Source organism: Podarcis vaucheri (genome assembly GCF_965113315.1).
Source record: "Podarcis vaucheri genome assembly, chromosome: 9".
Lineage (NCBI taxonomy): Eukaryota > Metazoa > Chordata > Lepidosauria > Squamata > Lacertidae > Podarcis > Podarcis vaucheri.
Window position 1 is genome coordinate 11,821,840 of NC_138767.1, and position 20,785 is coordinate 11,842,624.

The 20,785-nt window shown below is 46.3% G+C and overlaps 1 protein-coding gene across 2 annotated transcripts in view; it reads left to right on the forward strand.

Moving 5' to 3' along the window:
* Positions 1-20,785, forward strand: part of FRAS1 (Fraser extracellular matrix complex subunit 1) — a 374,578-nt gene that overhangs the window by 142,449 nt on the left and 211,344 nt on the right. For both annotated transcript variants that reach the window (XM_082236229.1, XM_082236230.1), the window contains exons 3-9: positions 962-1,069; positions 2,695-2,787; positions 6,704-6,857; positions 7,705-7,838; positions 13,463-13,546; positions 15,545-15,646; positions 15,733-15,924. In XM_082236229.1, the coding sequence (XP_082092355.1) occupies positions 962-1,069; positions 2,695-2,787; positions 6,704-6,857; positions 7,705-7,838; positions 13,463-13,546; positions 15,545-15,646; positions 15,733-15,924 (867 nt within the window). The remainder of the gene's footprint in view (positions 1-961; positions 1,070-2,694; positions 2,788-6,703; positions 6,858-7,704; positions 7,839-13,462; positions 13,547-15,544; positions 15,647-15,732; positions 15,925-20,785) is intronic.

Consider the following 20,785-nt stretch of genomic DNA (forward strand, 5'->3'; position numbering starts at 1 on the left):
GCATGGGTTGTCAGCACCCGGGGCAAGGCAAGTAATTTGCGCCCCCTAACCCGTGGATTTGCACCCCCTAACCCCTAGATGTTGCGCCCGGTGCGGCCGGGCCCCCCTGCACCCCCCACGCTACGCCACTGCTCTTACCTGTAACCAATCAAGTTGTGGCCAATTTTTGCCCATTAACCTAAACTAATGGTGTCCTGTGTCTTTATTCCAACTGGGGGGGGGGGGATCGCCACGCAACACCCTGTCCCGAAATTTCGAGAGGGTAGTTGGAAATGCACACACAAAAATGGAGTCACTTTTCGGGTATATCGAGTGCAAGGAGAAAAGGGGGGGAAATGCTGTTTTTTTCCTCTCGGCTTCTTAATTTTCCCAAGCCGCTCCTACAAAAAATCATTTTACCAAAGACTACATTTCCTTGCTCCTCCAGCTCAGGAACTTTCCTCTCTTCTTACATACATTCCCTGCCTCCTCTCCAACCAGAGGACTCCAGATCTTTTCTGCTTCTCCCCATACAGAGAAGCTGTTTGACACCCCAGGTAATTTTCCTAGCACATTAATTTTAATATGAATGGAGCGTCAAAAGCTCCTTTGGAGGCTGTTAAATTCCCAGCCCGAGTCTGTTTACGGAAGCCTTCGCTGGATGGAAGAGAAGCTCTAATCAGATTGTAGCTACCGGGTCTTAGGTGGATCAATTATTTTGCAGCTGGAATTGATTGCTTTTCATCGCAGGCCCAAGCCTTTTGATTACATGTTTTGGAAGTACGGAATGAATAGCTTTGGACTTGTTACAGCCATGGGTACTAATCGGCGTGTAGCAGATAGGCTTGGCTTGCCAAGTTTGCCTCTGCAATTTTTAAGGGCCCTTTTTAATTTGTTTGAACTCTTTGCTGCCCCGTAATTGTGTGCAGTGTTCATGCTTTTTAATGCAATTTTAATTCCGACTTGTATGACTTGTTTGCAGAACAACACCGCTTGGAAGCCAGACTCCTGCCGGGAGTGCAGTTGCCATGGCGACATTGTCCTGTGCAAAGGCGTCGTTTGCAAAAACCCTCGCTGCGACTTTGGGAAGGTAAGGCGACGGAATGACGTCCGCGTGGAGAAATGGAGTGGTCATGGCAAGTTCAGTCTCTGGCATCTCCTTATAGGGCTGGGAAGGCTTTCTGCCTGTAACCCTGGAGTGCTGCTGCCAGTCAGTGCAGACAGCACTGAACTCTATGGACCAGTCGTTTAACTCCATCTAAGGCGGTGTGGGTTAAACCACAGAGCCTAGGACTTGCCGATCAGAAGGTCGGCGGTTCGAATCCCCGTGACGGGGTAAGCTCCTGTTGCTCGGTCCCTGCTCCTGCCAACCTAGCAGTTTGAAAGCACGTCAAAGTGCAAGTAGATAAATAGGTACTGCTCCGGCGGGAAGGTAAACAGAGTTTCCGTGCGCTGCTCTGGTTCGCCAGAAGCGGCTTAGTCATGCTGGCCACATGACCCAGAAGCTTTATGCCGGTTCCCTCGGCCAGTAAAGCGAGATGAGTGCCGCAACCCCAGAGTCGGCTACAACTGGACCTAATGGTCAGGGGTCCCTTTACCTTTACCTTAAGGCATATTCCTATTGTCTCTTCTTTATTTGAAAGTGTGGCTCAGTCAGTAGAGCACGAGACTCTTAATCTTAGGGTTGTGGGTTTGAGCCCCACATTGGGCAAAAGGTTCCTGCGTTTCAAGGGATTGGACTAGATGATCCTTGTGGTCCCTTCCAGTTCTACAATTCTATGCTTTTCGTTTATTACAGGGGTTACCAATGTGACAGGTGCCCAGTGGTACCTCCTATGGCACCCACATCATCATCATCAACAACTTATTATTTATACCCCGCCCATCTGGCTGGGTTTCACCAGCCACTCTGGGCAGCTCCCAACAGAATATTAAAAACACGATAAAAGATCAAACATCAAAAACTTCCCTAAACAGGATTGCCTTCAGATGTCATCTAACAGTCCGATAGTTGTTTATTTCCTTGACATCTGATGGGAGGGCGTTCCACAGGGTGGGCGCCACCACCAAGAAGGCCCTCTGCCTGGTTCCCTGTAACCTCACTTCTCGCAGTGAGGGAAGTGCCAGAAGGCCCTTGGAACTGGACCTCAGTGTTTGGGCTGAACGATGGGGGTGGAGACGCTCCTTCAAGAATACAGGGCTGAAGCTGCTTAGGGCTTTAAAGGTCAGCACCAGCACTTTGAATTGTGCTTAGAAACGTACTGGGAGCCAGTGTAGGTCTTTCAGGACCTGTTTTATATGGTCTCTACAATGCACAAGAGACTTACTTCCTCTCCCTGCTCAGTTCCTATTTGCATTCTTTTGTTAGATTGAACACAGCTCCCCACAAAATAATAATAGTAATAATAATAATAATAATAATAATAATAATAATAATAATAATAATACCACCCTCATGGATGCTAGGATTAGAAACACTCGATTGGGAGCCGCCCAGAGTAGCTGGGGAAACTCAGCCAGATGGGCGGGGTATAAATAAATTATTATTATTATTATTATTATTATTATTATTATTATTATTATTATTATTATTGCACCTTTCCATTCTGAACAGAGGAGGCCTATATTGTTGAGACTGTGTGTTGGAATACCAGGAATGGGCTTTTCTAGACAGATGGATTTGTGACACTTGCTGAATGGCTTTTTCCCGTTCAGGGGGACGTGCTACAAACACCTGCCAACGCTTGCTGCCCTGAGTGCGTTTCGCAAACGGAGGGATTTTGTGAGCATGAAGGACGGGTCCATGAGGTGAGCATTTCTTGTCTATCCCTTTCAACTTGCAGTTGGCTTTTCTTCTTGGAAATAACTCTTGTCTCGTTCCCTCTTGGGACCTTGCCTTGCTGCTTCAGATAGACATTCAGAGAACTTCATGTGGGAAACACAATCTGAGTGAGATCTAGCTGCTTGTCTGGTATGCCGGGCCGAGAGAAGTCTGTTTGCTTGATGGCTGGGCTTTCTTAATATCCACAAAGCGTTGCATTGATCCGCTCAGCCAATTCTTTGGCTGCCTTAGATTTTTCTCCAGTTCTTCCATTCGGGGAACTAGGTCAGAGCAGTCTTAGGCGGCTTCACACATGGTCTAACCAAAGTTATTGCTGCAAATTAACTTTTGGGCAGATACCCAAAGATGAGAAGAGGAATGGGGAAAAAAATAATAATAACTGGCGCACTCTCGCTGCCAACTGGGTCAATTTCACAAGCTTGGCATTTTCGCTGTGAGAATATGAGTATGTTCGTTTCCAGGAGCTGGCTTATTGCATAAGTATAGAGGAAGAACCATTAATCATTTCATTTGTTTTCTCATTGTAGTATCTCCCATTTGTTGGAAATTTGGGGCTCGCAAGGAGTAGCGTAGGACTGCCAGCAGACACCTCTCCAGAAAGCAGCCATTGCTCCAACTAGTAGGCCTGCCAACGAGTCTTCACCATGCTAGCAGAAAATAGAACCCCATAGCTGTCAACCGTCCCTTATTTGGCGGGAAACTCCCTTATCCCAGCACTGTGTCCCGCTGCTGTCCCTTATTGTCCCTTAAATTTCCCGGGTTTCAAAAGAAGCAGCTCCTCTCCCTCCCTCCCAGCTGGCCAGGGAGGAGGGAGGCTCCAACTGTGTTGCTTGGCTGCGTTGCTCACCCAATAAGGAGTCTTAAGAACGACTGGGTGGTGGAGCTTGCATGCCTTGTGCTGATCAAATCGGCCACGTTGCCTGGGGACTCACCTTTGCTCAGCGCTTCCTAGCAGAGAGGTGACGGTGGTTTTCCTTGCTGCATCCCCTTTGCTGGGTTGCTGCGCTGTGGGAACCACCGCTTGAGGCTTCGTTTGGCTGCTGGCTGGGCTTTCTGCCTTTGGCTTGGAGGGGCTCAGAAGTTGAACATACCTGTGCTTGGAAAATCCCTTATTTTGGCTGCTGGCCCCTTATTTTCAAATCTGTCAATTGACAACTATGGAATCCTTATGTGCAGAGGCAGTGTATCTCCCAAGTTTTATTTGCTAGGGATAAACAGGGACCAGTCACCACTCTAGATTAGACTATTATTAGAGTGTTGTTTTTCTAGTATTTCCTGTCTTTCCATTAGAAAAAAAAAGAATCAACAGGGTGGACTTTTCAGAGAGAATGGATGCAACACAGCAATGGGGAACATGTCTCCCTCCAGTGCGTTGCTGGGAATTCACCCCCCACCAGCCCCAGCCAGAATGGCCAGTGGTCTGGGAAGATGGGAGTTTGGGACCCCCAGATGTTATTAGGTCACAGCTTCCCCATCCACGGGCCAAGAGGGCAGGTGGCTGTGAAAACTAAATGGATCTGGCTGCCAGCCATTGCCCAGAATACTGGGCATGGATGGACCTCTCGTGTGGCTCAGAAAGCACAGTTTTTATGGGCTGAATCCCACAAAGGCTGCAGTTGAGATGGCTTGGTTGGTTGAGCATGAGACTCTCAATCTTAGAGACGTTGGTTCAAGCCCCCTATTGGCCAAACGATTCTTGCGTTGCAGAGGGTTGGACTAGATTCCCCCTTGTGATCCTTTCCAAGTCTATGATTCAATGAAAGTCATTGTGCGGGCAGAACGACTTCTGTAAACAAAATATTCCTATCCCACAGCAGCTGCCCTGCACCCACCAATGTGTTCTGGAGCACATCAGTTTTTGGGGAGTATGATGGCGGGCACGTCGTGGGAAGGAGAGGAATGGGAATTCCCATTGCATGAGCGGAAGCTGTTCTGCTCAGACAGCAATTTCTCCGGCTACAGCTCTACGCTTTTGGTCTCTGCCCACTTTGCTGCTTATATAACTTTTCCTCTGCTTGCTTCGCCGACAGAGAAAGTTGAGATCTAAAGGGTCTCTCAGGGGTGTTCTTTGCCAGCTGGCTAAACGGGGGCATAAAATGGAGAAACATGGCAGAATATAAAGATTTAAATGTCCTCCTTAGTTTTAAAGCAAGGCAATAATGGTTCCAGTTATAATGTATGTTCGAGAGTATTATTGCAGCAAATGCAAACATTAAAATATATGAGCCTGGCTTTATTTTCAAACCAGGGCTAGGAGGAATGAGTTCCGGTCGAGCCTGCCATACAGAGCTGGCCATACTTTTAGTAGGGAGTTTAGTGACTGCTGGCTTAGTGGGTAGGAAAATGTCCCTTATCAGAACCAGTGGCCGGGGAATAGCAGAAACATCCCAGAATCAGGGTATTTCTAAATTTGCATCTACGGTGGTACCTCGGGTTAAGTACTTAATTCATTCTGGAGGTCCGTTCTTAACCTGAAACTGTTCTTAACCTGAGGTACCACTTTAGCTAATGGGGCCTCCTGCTGCTGCCGCGCCGCCGGAGCACGATTTCTGTTCTCATCCTGAAGCAAAGTTCTTAACCTGAAGCACTATTTCTGGATTAGTGGAGTCTGTAACTTGAAGCGTATGTAACCCGAGGTACCACTGTATATATTTAATACATTAGAACATGTACACTTTATGCAAAGCAGTGTTCTCTTCTGTGGTAGAGTCACAGTGACTATCAGACCCAGGGGTTTGAAACCCATCTGAGCAGGATGGGAGGTAGATGATATATTGGGTGGGAGGTGGGAGGTAGATGACAGACTGGGAAACAGACTGAGAGCGAGTGAGGTAGGAGCTGCACGCTCAGAATTGCCTCTCTCTGGAAATCTGAGGTGGGGCAGTGGGGTTTCCAGCTTGTAGGAGCCAAGCTGTGCACCTCCATTGCAAATATTACAGAGACACCTTCAATCCAGCAAACCTAAGTCTGGGTGTCTGAGGTTTTAATACTGCCTGAGGAAGTGGGACACCCTTAAAAGTACAGTGGGTTAAGAACTTAATTTGTTCTGGAGGTCTGTTCTTAACCCGAGGTACCACTTTAGCTAATGGGGCCTCCTGCTGCTGCTGCGCCACTACTGCACGATTTCTGTTCTTATCCTGAAGCAAAGTTCTTAACCCGAGGTACCGTGGTACCTTGGGTTACATACGCTTCAGGTTACAGACTCCGCTAACCCAGAAATATTACCTCGGGTTAAGAACTTTGCTACAGGATGAGAACAGAAATCGTGCTCCGGCGGCGCGGTAGCGGCAGGAGGCCCCATTAGCTAAAGTGGTGCTTCAGGTTAAGAACAGTTTCAGGTTAAGAACAGACCTCCAGAACAAATTAAGTTCTTAACCCGAGGTACTACTGTACTATTTCTGGGTTAGCGGAGTCTGTAACCTGAAGCGTCTGTAACCTGAGGTACCACTGTATGTACAGAATAGAAGATGCTATGGTGGCTTGGATGGATTTAAAACAGGACGAAGCAAATTCGTGGAGGGTGAAACCCTCAGCACCTACTAGCCATACTGGCCAGCTGTATAGTACCTCTGCTTTTTGGGAGGTGGGCAATGTGCCTCTGAATACCAATTGCTGGGAATCACAGATGGGGAAAGTTTTCTGCATGTCCTGCTTCCCATATCCTTCTGGTTAGCCCCTAGGAGAAAAGGATGCTGACCTGAATGGACTATTGGTCTTTGATCTAGCAGGGCTCGCCTTATAGTCAAATGATCTGGTTTCCTTGGCATCCCATTTATGATGGGATTAGGAGACGGGAAAATATAGTCCAGCAAAGTCCCACAGCTTCCTCTGTTGCCAACAATTGACAGTTACCTGTTTTCCCCGCTCTGTTTCCCCCTGTAGCATGGTACGGAATGGGCTGGCTCCAGATGTATGACCTGCTCTTGTGCCAGTGGGGAAACCACCTGCACCCCCAAGGCTTGCCCTGCCCTCTCCTGCGAGGGAGTGGGGCCCCCCAAGCAAGGAGAGTGCTGCCCACGGTGTGCCGGCAGCGGAGGTGAGTGAGTAAAAGGGTGGTGAAGGGAGAGGGGATTCACCCTGGATTTGCCTGTCTTGAAAATGTAAGCAGACTTGCCGCCGTCGCCGCAGCTTAGCCAAATGTAATCTAAGCTTGTTCATTAAGCTGTTGCTTATTGCAGGATTTATACAGCCACTTTTAAATAGGGGAGGAAAATCTGGCGCTCCAGCTATCCATCCATTTGATTGCTAAACCAAATTTTATTTTATTTTATTTTATTTTTTATTTTATTTTATTTTATTTTATTTTATTTTATTTTATTATACTGCCCTTCATCAAGGGATCAGAAGGTGGTTTACAATATAAAAACACAAAAATATCTAACATATTAACAAACAAACACCCGCCCCCATTTTAATAGGCCAAAGATTCATTATTATTTAAGTGCTGATAGAGAGGGACGCGGGTGGTGCTGTGGGTAAAACCTCAGCGCCTAGGACTTGCCGATCGCATGGTCGGCGGTTCGAATCCCCGCGGCGGGGTGAGCTCCCGTCGTTCGGTCCCAGCTCCTGTGCTTCTGCGTCCCTTCTTGACCACAAGGGACAGATTCAGAGGACAACATAACTATGGAAGTGTCACAGATATGCCTGATGTTGTGAGATTGCTGTTTGAAAAACAAAGAGCATAACCTCACGGACTCTAGAATAGGGGTAGGAATCCTTTGGCCTTCCAGATGTTTCCGAACCATTGCTGGCTGTTCAGCACGCTGCCTGGGCCTGATGGGGAGCCAGGCTTTATGAACATCTGGAGGCCAGAGGTTCACCAGCCCTGCTCTAGAATGTTCCGTGAACCTAGGAAAAAAACAATTGTCTTCAATGCCTTTTAGAGCCTTGCTCTTTCGATGGTCAAACATACCTGGGTGGTGAGGATTGGAAACCCAGCAAGTGTGCCAGATGTGTCTGTCAGAACGGGACTGTGCAGTGTTTCACCGTAGTTTGTCAGCCTACGTTGTGTAAAGAGGTAAGATCATGCATGACTTCTCTGCATTTTATTCAACTTTAAAAAAAATGTTTATTATTTATTTTCATGTTCAACTTTGTCATCCAGATACTGAAAAAACAAGGCATTGTCTTAACTTTATCTGTTGCCTCTACTGTGACTAACTGGAGCTGAGCTTTAAAAAAGGTGTGGCAGGCATTTCATGAAAACTTTTGCACCCTGCAAAATGATTCCCCAGTTTCGGAGAGGAATGGAGCAAAACTGTTATTGCCTTAACTCTGTCTTGGCTTCGTGTTGACGTCATGTAGTTTAGTTTGACTGCATGGCAATGTGACATGCATTACATTGCTTGCAACGTGATGCCAAATCTCACTTTTGAGTGAGAAAATGCTTGCAGTCCTATTACTGTTGATAACAGTGCAGTGCCCCCACCGTGGTTCTAGAGGACATGGAACCAATTCACCCTGAGCAGAGGTAGGTGTTAGAATTCCTGCTCCATGATTGTGGTCATGGGATTTTTGTCTTTCACATGACAGTATATGTTTTGATCTCGGCCCTCCAGATGTTTTGAGACTACAATTCCCATCATCCCTGACCACTGGTCCTGCTAGCTAGGGATCATGGGAGTTGTAGGCCAAAAACATCTGGAGGGCCAAGGTTGAGGAAGCCTGCCATATGCTATCAGCAGTCAGGGTAGATTAGTGAGGATCCCTGGGAGGTTAGGAGTGTTAGAATTCCTGCTCCATGATTGCAGTCATGGGATTGTTGTCTATCACATGATGGTATATGTTTTGACTCCACAAAATGGGAAGTGACGGAGACAGGATGTTTGTGTTACTGTGTTCCGTGAAGTGGGACTATTGTCCTTTGTTCTTTTTCTCTTTGCTGCCTGATGCTAGAGAGAGAGGGAGCCATGTTGCAGTGCTCCGTGTGTGTTTATATGTAAATAAAGTAGATTAGCCAAAATGCTGAGTTGCTGAGGTCTGTTACGCAAGTTGCGAAGACTCTGCGGATCCCTAAGTTTGCCGATGTCTCTTGGCATTGGTCGCTTTTCAAGAAATCTTTTGAAGCTCCTGAACGATCGACCACGAGGGAGAGAACATGACAGTCAGGCATGTGTCTCTGCCAGGGTCCTACTTGAGTGTAGGCTGAACTCCTGACAGTAGGTTCAATGAGGCTTGGATTAGAAAAGCCAAAATGAGGGTGGAATAAGAAGATACTTGTGTAGGAACAGACAGAGACACTTGCGTGCTTAAGCTTTGGAGAGAAACAGGATACAGTGGTGCCTCGCAAGACGAAATTAATTCGTTCCGCGAGTCTTTTCGTCTTGCGATGTTTTTCGTCTTGCGAAGCACGGTCCGTCGCAACTGCGCCTCTGCAAGCGGCTTTAAGAAAAAAGCGAACAAACTCGCAAGACGTTCTCGTCTTGCGAAGCAAGCCCATAGGGAAATTTGTCTAGCGAAGCAACGCAAAAACCAAAAAACCCTTTCGTCTAGCGAGTTTTTCGTTTTGCGAGGCATTCGTCTTGCGGGGCACCACTGCATACAAGAGAGACTAAAATCACTCCCACACTATACATTTAAAGCACTTTTGTACCACTTTAAGAGCCATGCCTTCCCCAAAATATCCTGTGAATTTTGTAGCCTGTTATGGGAAACAATTATTAGGGACTGCTTCCTCAGTGACCCATGGCTATGGTCACCATTTCTGGAAAACAGACACTTTCTGGCAATGTGACTTTAAAAAAAAAATGATGTTCTGATTGGGTCCAAATATAAGTAAAAGGTAAAAGGTAAAGGACCCCACGATGGTAAGTCCAGTCAAAGGCGACTATGGGGTTGCAGCGCTCATCTCGCTTTCAGGCCGAAGGAGCCGGTGTTTGTCCGCAGTCAGCTTTCCGGGTCATGTGGCCAGCAGGACTAAACTGCTTCTGGCATGACAGAACACTGTGATGGAAACCAGAGCAGTGCATGGAAACACCATTTACCTTCCTGCTGGAGCGGTACCTATTTATCTACTTGCACTGGTGTGCTTTCGAACTGCTAGGTTGGTAGGAGCTGGGACAGAGCAACGGGAGCTCACCCCGTCGCGGGGATTTGAACTGCCGACCTTCTGATCGGCAAGCCCAAGAGGCTCAGTAGTTTAGACCACAGCGCCACCCGCATCCCTTTGGGTCCAAATATAAGCTTCCCCTGAATATAGGCCACACCCCAAAAAGAGATGTCTTAAATTTTCTCTGCCTTCTTCCTCCTTCAGCATCTCACGTCCATTTTTGGAGAAGCACCTCTTCAAGTTCTCTCCAGCGTTCTCTGTTGTTTCCTTCCTGCATCCATATCAGCCTTTCTGTTGGTTTTAAATAAACCAACCTTCACATAGGTGGTCGCCCCCTGGCCTTTTGAAATTGTAGGGTCTCCAACCTACTTTTATTCCATTGGCCTAAGTTGTCTCATGACACATATACCCATTTTAACTTTATGGCCTGTAAGAGCACAACTCAGATTTCATACAAGCTGGATTTGGTGGGGCAGAGTGTGGCCTTTATTCAGATCAATACAAAATGTTCCTGCCAAGAAATAAGGCGGCTACATTTCCTCCCAACTCATTTGTAGACAGCCCTGTTTCCATTCTTCATTGCTGAGTACCACCCTCCAAATTACAGCTGGTGTCAGGAGGCTGCTGCCTTTATTATTTTTTTGCTATTCTGCACATTCCTTTTTTACATACACTGAACAGCGCCCTTGATATGTGGGCTTAGTCATCCAGGTTAGCAGCTGAAACCTTGGCCGGGGAAGGCATTCAACAAACAATCTTCATCCTCATAAATTTATTTTCTCTCTTCACATCTTCTCACCTGCGTCGGAAGCAGCCAGGTGTTCACATTAGTAATACCCAGTTCCTTTATTAGATTCACCCCCCCTCCCAATTTTAGAAGAATTTATAACGCAGTAACATTTAACGGCAGTTAACAGCCAAATATCTTTTTTTCCCAGAGAGTATTGTCATGTCAGAGGATTAGTTCATAAAGATGTAACCAGCCTATTTCCTCTAACAGATTAATGCCAGTTTTCTGACGAGAGCATAAAACTGCTTTCAGGCAGCATGCTAAAATGCTTTGCGCAGAACACGGAGAGTCGGAAGATATGAGCTTCAGGACAAGCTGATGGGAGATTCTTGAACATTTTCATCCCACCCCACATCTTTGCCACTGATCACACTATTATTTAATCAGCCAGTCATTAGAATGTGGAAGAGATGTATCGGTGAGACAAGGAGGGTGTGAATAATCAGACCTCCGGGCCTCTGGGGTTAACGCAGCAACAGCAACCCAATTCCCCCTTTAGCTAATTTTGAGAATGTTTGATAGATTTCCTAAGATGAGGCTCTAATGGAAAATGCATTAACCTTAACGGTGAGGCTCCTACCCTGTTCATTCTTCTCTCTCATTTTTCATTTCCGTACTGGTAAAGTGTCCATCAGTAAGGCAACACCGCGTCTTCATTCCTTCTCCCAAAGTGAAAGATTTCCATTGCCTCCTCGAGGCTAGGAGGCCGGCAAAGGCTGTCTCCTCTTCAAAGGATATCATTGACAACAGCTACCCTGTTTTGCTGGGGCTTAGGGGTGCCCAGGGCAAGTGGTGATGACTGCCAGAGACTCTTCCAGCTCAGCCCAAGGCAAGGCGATTCACGGGACCCTGGCCAGTTCCCGAGGGAGCCTTGTTGGCTGAATTGCGCAAGATGGGGACAAAGATGGCAGGGCTCCCTTTCAAGTAGCTGCTGCCCCTACGAATTGAATTTAATTCTAAATTATATTCCAGAAACGTGGGAGATTACAAGGGGAGATTACGTGGGAGAGATTGCTATATTAGAAGCAAAAAAACTTGTTTTGATAAATTGGAAGAACCGCAAAAAGATTCCATTGAGCACATGGATTGATAATACGGACAGATTAGCTGCATCCGAACGAATTGCATGTCGATACAAATTAAGAATGGATAAATATGAAGAAATCTGGAAGGAATATTTAAGCGGTAAGGCGGATAGTGGTGGGAAGTAGGGGGAGGATAGAGAGGTGGAAAAATATTGTTAAAAAGGTATAGTGTATTCAAATCTGTATTGCCAAATTGTGTTATTAGTGTTGTTATGGTTTTTGTTATAGTATGTGTCTTTTGTGGTTGTTTGTATTAAAAATGATTAAATAAATAATAATAATAATAATAATAATAATAATAATAATAATAATAATAAAAAGTAGCTACTGCCCCTTGGGAGAGCCATGAACAGTTTTTCCAGGGCATGTAGCCTATTCTGCATTCATTTGCTGTTGTGCGGTTGTGAAGTAGGAGAGCCTGCAAGGGAGTCATCCTCAAACAAGGGCAAAAACGCCCACCCTCAAACCAGCCCAGTATGGGCTCCCCATCATCTGAAGATACCTGCGCCTTCACTTTTCTCCATGGAATCAGTGGCTCCCATTGAGATTTGAGAGATCTCAGCGTTGGACTTGAAGCAGCAAAGCTTCAGCTGTCCCCCTGGAGTCTCCAAGGGCTGAAATCGGGGACCCTTGGATGTGCTTTGGAAGTGCTGGAGGAGGATATGTCAAGGTGATGCAGCGTGCAGAATCAAAAATTAAATGCAAAAGGGATCCCGAGACACATTTCATTAATATTGTAGAACAACAGAACAGAGTGGCCTCTTTGCCCTCAGCCTCAACTCCAGTCTCTGCCTGTATCTCTCTGGCCACATATTTAGTGCTCAGTGCAGTTCACTTCCTTTCTCCCTTGCTGGGCCCCCCAGGGCCAGCAAGTAAGATGGCAGAATTGGTTGTTGGGTGCTAGAAAATAGGCTGTATCTATCCTTTGCCTTTACCAGTTAGCCATTCCTACAGCTGTAGTCATTTTACCTGATCATCCTGGGGGGAAGGGGTTTAGCTACCTGGGGCAAAGTTAAGGGGAGATCTAGGCCCCTCTGTGCCTCGTCTTTTGGGGTCTATGGAGGGCATTAGATCTCAGGGACGAAAGGTCCCAAATCAAGAGGGCTGCTTGATTTGAGAGCTTTTGTTATTTGCAAAAATGACCTGCCAGGTGAAACATTTCCTTGATATACTGTCTCTCTCTCTCTCTCTCTCTCTCTCTCTCTTAAAAATGATTTTATTTATGATTTTAAATTTTATAATAATTTTCGCATTTCAAAACTCCCTTCCCCCTCTTTCTGCGGTTCCTTCAATTTATTTTGAATATTTTCTGCATATCCAAATTCACTTAATTTTACCATTTATTCGTCTACGCTTACAAAACTGCAGATTATTACAATAATCCTGCCAATGTTCTTATTTGTTTACAGTTTATTTGCAAACATTCAATAAACCATTTCTATTCTTTTATAAGGCGTTTGCTATCTTGATTTTCTTATTTTTCCGGTAAGTTTCGCCTTTTTCTGCTTATTCCATAAATGTTTTTATCCATTCTTCTTTTGCTGGGACTTCTTCTTTTCCATTTTTGGGGGGCAAGTAACATTCTTGCCGCTGTGGTTGCATACACGAATAAATTCCTATACGGTCTGGGTCGTCCTGTCCCTATAATTCCCAGGTCTGGTGTCTCTCTTATTATATGCAATTTCTTTCTTTCCACCCTCCCTTTCCCCAATGCTCAGGATGAAAGTGTGATTGTACCTGCTGGGAGGTGTTGCCCACAATGCACTCCGAAATCCTGCTCTGCACCTGGGAGAGCATATGAGGTAAGGAAACCCTTTGATGAAGGCAGGCAGGAATTGACTTGGCGTGGGCTGCATATGACACATTTCTGCTCCTCTCCCAGCACTCGAGGCTTTTGCCGGCATTAACGACTTCTTCCCCCCCTTTCTTCTTCTTCTCCTTTTTACAACCTGCTGCTTTTCTTCTTCCTGGGAAGCCTGACGAAATGAAGGGGATTAAGAAGTAGAAAGGAATGTGCTGGCGAGAGACAACTCAGTTCACAGGCCAGTGTAGATAAGGCCGTTCCTGCTAACATAGTTTGAAAAGTGGTGTGCAAGAGGAGGGCGAGGGCGGGTGGGAGATAACAGGCCCTGGCGATCCAGGACAGAGCTTTGCATTTTTATTTTATTTTCAAAAAATCAGGAATGCATTTGATGCGTTACAGAGTTATGCGAGCAGGGCATGCGACGGAACATAGCGCAGTTGGTAGAGCACCAGGCTCTTCATATCAGGGTCGTGGGCTTGAACCTCGAGTTGGGCGAAAGATTCCTGCATTCATAGAATTGGAAGGGACTCCCATGGGTCATCTAGTCCAACCCTCTGCAATGCAAGAATTGCAGCTAAAGCATCCTGTCAGATGGCCTCTGCGCAAGGTGGGCGACGGAAGAGGCGTGCTTCCCTCCTGGCTGGCTTGGCAAGGAGCGGTGCCGAGGCTCCCAGCAGCATCCTCTAGCCCTTTCCCCTCCTTTACCCGGAAGGTGTGGCTTTCCCCACCCTCAGAAAGATGAGGTGCGGCGCTGGGGCTCCCAGCAGCATCCTCTGGTCCCTTCCCCTCTTCTCCATTGGAGGTGTGGCTTTCCCCACTGCAGGAAGAGGAACTGCTTCTCAAGATTTTCGGAGCTTCCCTGTATCCCAGCTGCCCCTCTGCCTCCCTGCCCTGTTCCGATGGCAGTCCCCTGACACATCCATGACAGATGGCCATCCAAGCTCTGCCTAGAAACCTCCAAGGAAGGAGAGTCCACCACCTTCTGAAGGAGTCCATTCCAAAGTCAAACAGCTCTTCCTGCCAGGATTTTTTTCCTGATGTTTAGTTGCAATCTCCTTTCCTACAACTTGAAGCCATTGGTTTGAGTCCTACCCTCCGGAGCAGGAGAAACAAGCTTGTTCCCTCTTCCATGGGACAGCCCTTGAGATATTTGAAGATGGCTATCACATCTCCTCTCAGTCTCTTTTTCAGGCTGAACATACCCAGCTCCTTCAACCGTTCTTCATAAGGCTTCGTTTCCAGATCCTTCCCCCTGCCCCGCTGCAGCTGATAGCATTTTATTTTAAAATTAAGACACATAAGACCATTTATACAATGTGTTTCATTAAAAAAGGATCAAGTTGTAAACGAGGAAGGTCTGAGAAGGAGCTTGCCATCCACAGCTAGCAAAAAACAGAGAAGTGCAGAAGGCAGAACCCCTTTTTCTCTTCCCACCCCCTTTTTGAGTCAGCACAACGAGTATCGCCCTCCTTAGCAGCAACCCAAGCAAACACTTGTTGTTTTTGGGTGGCTGGCATACCCCATCAGTTCATTTAGAAATCAAAGTGTCCAATTAAAAACAATGTAGATTTCCTTCATCATAAAAAAGTGAAGACTTTCCTCTTTAGAATACATTTTGTTTCCAGATCCTTGATCACCTTGGTCACTGAAATATACTGCTGCATTTTGGATCCTATTGTTCTAGGACCAATCAGACTGCTGCATTTTGGATCCTATTCAACTCAGTACATAACAATCACCCTCCTCTGCACATGTTCCAGGGGCTAGGACTAGATGACCCTCATGTTCTCTTCCCTACAATTCTATTATTCTATTTACTCAGGATACTCTATTTGGTTCCTCCTACCGCCCAGTTTTTCATTTTTCTCCTCCCAACAGCCAGCCACCATCTTGTGGATGCCCAGTCTTCATCAGGCTATTTTGTGGTGGTGTCCACCCCATGTGGACATCAGCGGTTAACCTGAATGGAGTACTTACGTTTATTTCTGTTGCACAGCACGGTGAGCAGTGGCAGAAAGATGCCTGCACAACCTGCGTCTGTGACAGAGGGGAGCCCAGGTGTCTGAGGCAGACCTGCACACCTGTGACCTGCGAGAAGGTAATTTCTGAGCTTGGAATCCTGGGAGAATCCAGGCGGCTTGCTGTTCTCTCTTTTCACGAGGCATCTGAATTGCGTGTTCCTAGGGGGAGAGCAAAATACAGCGTCCTGGAGTTTGCTGCGAGGAATGCGTCCCCTCCAAGGGGAGCTGCGTCCATGATGGCATCGTAAGGTACCATGACGAGATGTGGAACGGTACCGGGTGCGAGTTCTGCATGTGTGACGGAGGTCGAGTCTCTTGCTGGCACGGAGGGTGTGCCAAGGTGGAGTGTGCCCCGGTAAGAAAATTACCGAGTTTTGAGCAACCTTATCTATCTAGTTCTATTATTTCTTTACATAGAAGATTCCCAGAAACACTAACTAAAAACTAAAAAAACCCAACAGGAAAAGCAGAAATGAAAGCTGGGAATCTGGGGGTTGTGTTTTATTTGTTTTGTTTAGATAAAACCATTATAAATTCTATTTTCAGTTTTTAATAATTTACGAATACACATCTTAAAGTCTCATACTTCCAATATCAATACATATCAGACTTCCCTCCCTCCCTTTTGCGGATTCTTCTCTTGTTTTAATTTTTAACACTGGCTTTTCCACTTCATTCCATTTTTGCACTGTTCTACAATTAATCTTGACAATACTTTTAACTGCTTGATTTGAGTAGACTCTACCAATGCACCTAGTTACATACCATGATTTTTCAAATATTCCACAAATATTCCCCGACTATTGTTTATTTGGGGTGGGTACCGGGAACTGGCAGGATACAGACAACTGTGCACTGTGGGGAAGAGGTGTTGGAGTCTGGCTCTGGAGAGGGGGTCACTGATTTGTGGGGAACTTGTGGACAAGATCCACACCCCCGGATTACTTTAACGGAATACCCTTAAGCTTGGAGGGGCAGGTGATGGCCACACCTCCATGGGCCACACCTCCACACCTCACCTCCCCCATCACAAGGTCAAACAATGCCTAACTGCCACAAGAGCCCAAAGGCTCACTGCCAAATACCCTCACACCTGTAACCAATGCCTCAAGCCCTCCCTATGCAATATCGGCCAACTAAAAGAGATAAACAACTATCTGACATTTAGAAGACATCTGAAGACAAAACAAAACATCAGGGAAGTTTTTAATGTGTGACATTTTAATGTATTTTTAATCTTTGTTGGAAGCTGCCCAGAGTGGCTGGAGAAACCCAGCCAGAGGGGCGGGGTACAAATAAATTATTATTCTTATTATTTATTTATTAGTGTTATCTTTGACAGTAAAGAGTTAAGTATCTGCCATGTGCTCTTGACAGTGGGACTGCCCACTTTCTCCCCCCTCCTGCCACATATGCCCACATACCCAACCCTGGCAGCTTATGGGGCAGCTGTGCACAAGAGCTATGGGGTCCCAGCCCTAGTTGCAGTTGCTCCTGACATCTGGTCCATACCCTCTTGTGACCTTTCTTGCCCCTGCTTCATGATAAGCAGAAAAAATGACGCTAGATAGTCAGTGTGTGTATGTGTGTGTAAGGATTCACAGCATCAATTATGCAAAGTAAGAGACATTTCGCAAATTTGCATTATTTACAGGGGCAGCCGAACTCGGCTCATTTGGATGTGGAATTTGGATTAACTTTAGATGGATAGCTATGTATTTTTTAGTCCAGAGTGCACACTCCGCGGCTTATTATCAGTGATGTATTCTAGCTCAGCAGCCCCCAGAGGTGTCATCGGTGCCATTCCTCCGAAATATTTTATAAAGTCGGCAACAAAAGCAGCAGGTATCTTCTCTCTCCCCTTCCGCCTGCTTTCAAAACCCTCCCAAATCTTCCCAGCTAGTTCTGTATTTAGGACATTTGCATCAGTAAACCGGAGCTAAATTGAAGCCAGGTCTCCACGGGTTTCATCCTTCGTTGGGGAAGAATTAACTTTTCTGGTCACATAACTCTGTTTAAGCTGTAACGAGGCCACTGGCATAGGCAGGGCAGGTAGGCAGGGACAGGATTATGGAGACTATGCAAGAAAAGGAACTCATTTCACACGCTTCCAGCAAACTGGTTGGGATGAGCCTATCGACAAGCAGCGAGTTTCAGGTGGCTGTCTCTTAAGTTCTCCGACAAATGTGGGCTTGCATTTATTTATTACCAGATGACTGGGAGAAGGGTGAAGTTTGTTGGCAGGCATTGAACTGCCCCGGGAAATCCCACAATCCTCAGCTCTGCTGTTCTGAGAGAGAGTGAGAGTGCAATATCCTAGGCAGTCTGGGATATTTTTAAAAGGGTGCCACTGTGGGCGTTTAAGATCTTTTCCTCAGCACGGCGGGGGCTTCTGTTTCTTTTCGAGGCTCAGGTTAATATGCCTGTTCTCTCACAATGAACAGCTGCAGCTGCGTTTGAGAAGCGGCAATAGCGCATTGTGTGGGATGAGCAGCGCTAACGTGAACCATTCAAGGTACATATTTCCACAGCAGCTTTGTATAAAAGGAGTTCAGGCCCAACTAATAATAATAATAATAATAATAATAATAATAATAATAATAAAATTACTGTATATTTCCATGTATAAGATGCCCCCATATATAAGACGATCCCTATTTTTTAAAACTCAAAATTAAGACCACTTCCACCAATCACTCACCTACCTGCCCACCACTGCCAATCACACACCTCGCTGCAGCCGCCAATTGTCTCCCCGCTCGCCACCACCAGCAGCCCACCCACCCTCTTGCCACAGCCGCCAATTGCCTGCCCAACTGCCGCAGCCACAGCCAATCGCCAGCAAGCCTTGCCGCAGCCACCAATCACCCACGCAATCACCACCGCCAGTCTCCTGTTTGCTGCTGCCATTAACCGCATGTTGCCCTTCTGCATTCACTATCTGTGTGTAAGACGACACCCAATTTTTGCCTAATTTTTTTTTAAAGCAAAAAGCAGTGTTTTATACACAGAAAAATACGGTACTTATACGCCGCCCATCTGACTGCATTGCCGCAGCCACTCTGGATGGCTTCCAACATAATACAGTATACAGAAACAAAACAGCAGCAACAACACCACCACAACAGAACATCACAGATGAAAAGCATCCTGATATAGGGCTGCCTTCAGATGTCATCTAAAAGTCAAATAGCTGTTTATCTGTTTGACATCTGATGGGAGGGTGTTCCACAGGGAGGGCGCCACTACCTAGAAGGCCCTCTGTCTGGTTCCCTCTAATTTCACTTCTCACAGTGAGGGAACCGCCAGAAGGTCCTCGGAGCTGGACCTTAGTGGATGGTGGGGTGGAGATGCTCCTTCAGGTATTCAGGGCCGAGGCCATTTAGGGCTTTAAAGGTCAGAACCACACTTTGAATTGTGCTCGGAAACGTAATGGGAGCCACTGTAGGTTCTTTAGGACCGGTGTTATATGGTCCCAGTGGCTGCTCCTTTTCACCGGTCTAGCTGCCGCATTCTGGAATAGTTGTAGTTTCCGAGTCATCTTCAAAGGTAGCCCCACTTAAGGAAAGGATGGTTGTATGTTCCCCCCCGGGCTCAGAGGCAGGGTGTTCCTGAATGCTGGTTATGGAACATCCTGAGCAATAGAACATCCCTGTGCTCCTCTCCTGCTTGTGGGCTTTTCAGAGGCCCTTAGTTGGCACATAGAGAAAGGATGCTGGACCAACTAGGCCTTTGAGGTGGTATTCCACGCTCATCCTACTTAAGAGTAAACCCTTTGAAGTTAATGGACACGCCCATCTTAGGATCATTAATTTCAAGTGGTTCTACTCTGAGTAGGGCTTAGCACACAGAACGGGAACAGACCAAATGTTGGAAGGATGCCACCCAATGCCTCTTGACCCAATTATCAATTACAAGATCTTTAGGTGATCATGAAGATGGATAAGAGGCACTTAAGAGATTGTCTCTTCAGGTCCGATGCAGAAAGGGATTCAACCACGATTGCCTCTACCAAAAGCTCACCATGGTTCCCACTTATCAAAACAGAGCGCATCCAAGGTAGTTATTTGACAAAACTCCCAATTATGATTCCAATTGATGCCCTTGACGGTGGTGGATGGTCAGTACAGCAAAGTGCAGTACAAGGAGAGACTTTGTGTGGGCAACCTTGTGTAGAGGACCTGTAGTACTATTCATTGCAATGCCCCCTAAATTTGGAACCAAGAGACCGATTTATAAAACCCCTGAGTAGGGCTTAGCTGAATGCCACCCCAGGCCTGATCCTGCAGGACTGCTCTTAAGAGGGTCCCCACCCAACAGAGTGGGAGTCCACGATGTTCTGAGGAGAAAACAAAAAAAATCCTTCCAGTAGCACCTTAAAGACCAACTAAGTTAGTTCTTGGTATGAGCTTTCGTATGCAAGCACACTTCTTCAGATACACTGAAACAGAAGTTGCCAGACCCTTCTATATAGTGAGAAGGTGGGGAGGGGTATTACTCAGAAGGGTGGTGGGAATGGGAGATTGGCAGATAGCTGAGATGAGCCTGTTGACGACTCTTAACGACTGTAATAATGAGATAAGAATCCAATGTCTTTGTTCAGACCAGGTCTCTCCATGGTTTTAAGTTTGGTAATGAGTTGCAATTCAGCAGCTTATCTTTTCAGTCTATTTCTGAAATCCCTGTGTAGTAAAACAGCTACTTTGAGAAGACATTGGATTCTTATCTCATTATACATGACTAAGCCATTTTTCACCTTCTCACCCCTTGCCTTTTCCTGTAAGACCTATTGCAGTCATTAAGAGTCGTCAACAGGCTCATCTCAGCTATCTGCCAATCTCCCATTCCCACCACCCTTCTGAGTAATACCCCTCCCCACCTTCTCACTATATAGAAGGGTCTGGCAACTTCTGTTTCAGTGTATCTGAAGAAGTGTGCATGCACACGAAAGCTCATACCAAGAACTAACTTAGTTGGTCTTTAAGGTGCTACTGGAAGGAATTTTTTTATTGTAACTGAGGAGAAAACGTTAGAGAAGAAGTGCTTTCTTTCTTCGTTTTTTCCTTTTCAGAACATAGCGTCGCCTCAGGGATCGCACGAGGCGCAAACTATTGTGTAGATCTTTGAAGAGGCTTTCATTTCAACAGCCTCGCTGCCACCCCTGTGGCCCCTGGCGTTGCATTGTAAGCTGGGCAGCGAAAAATGAGACCGTTATC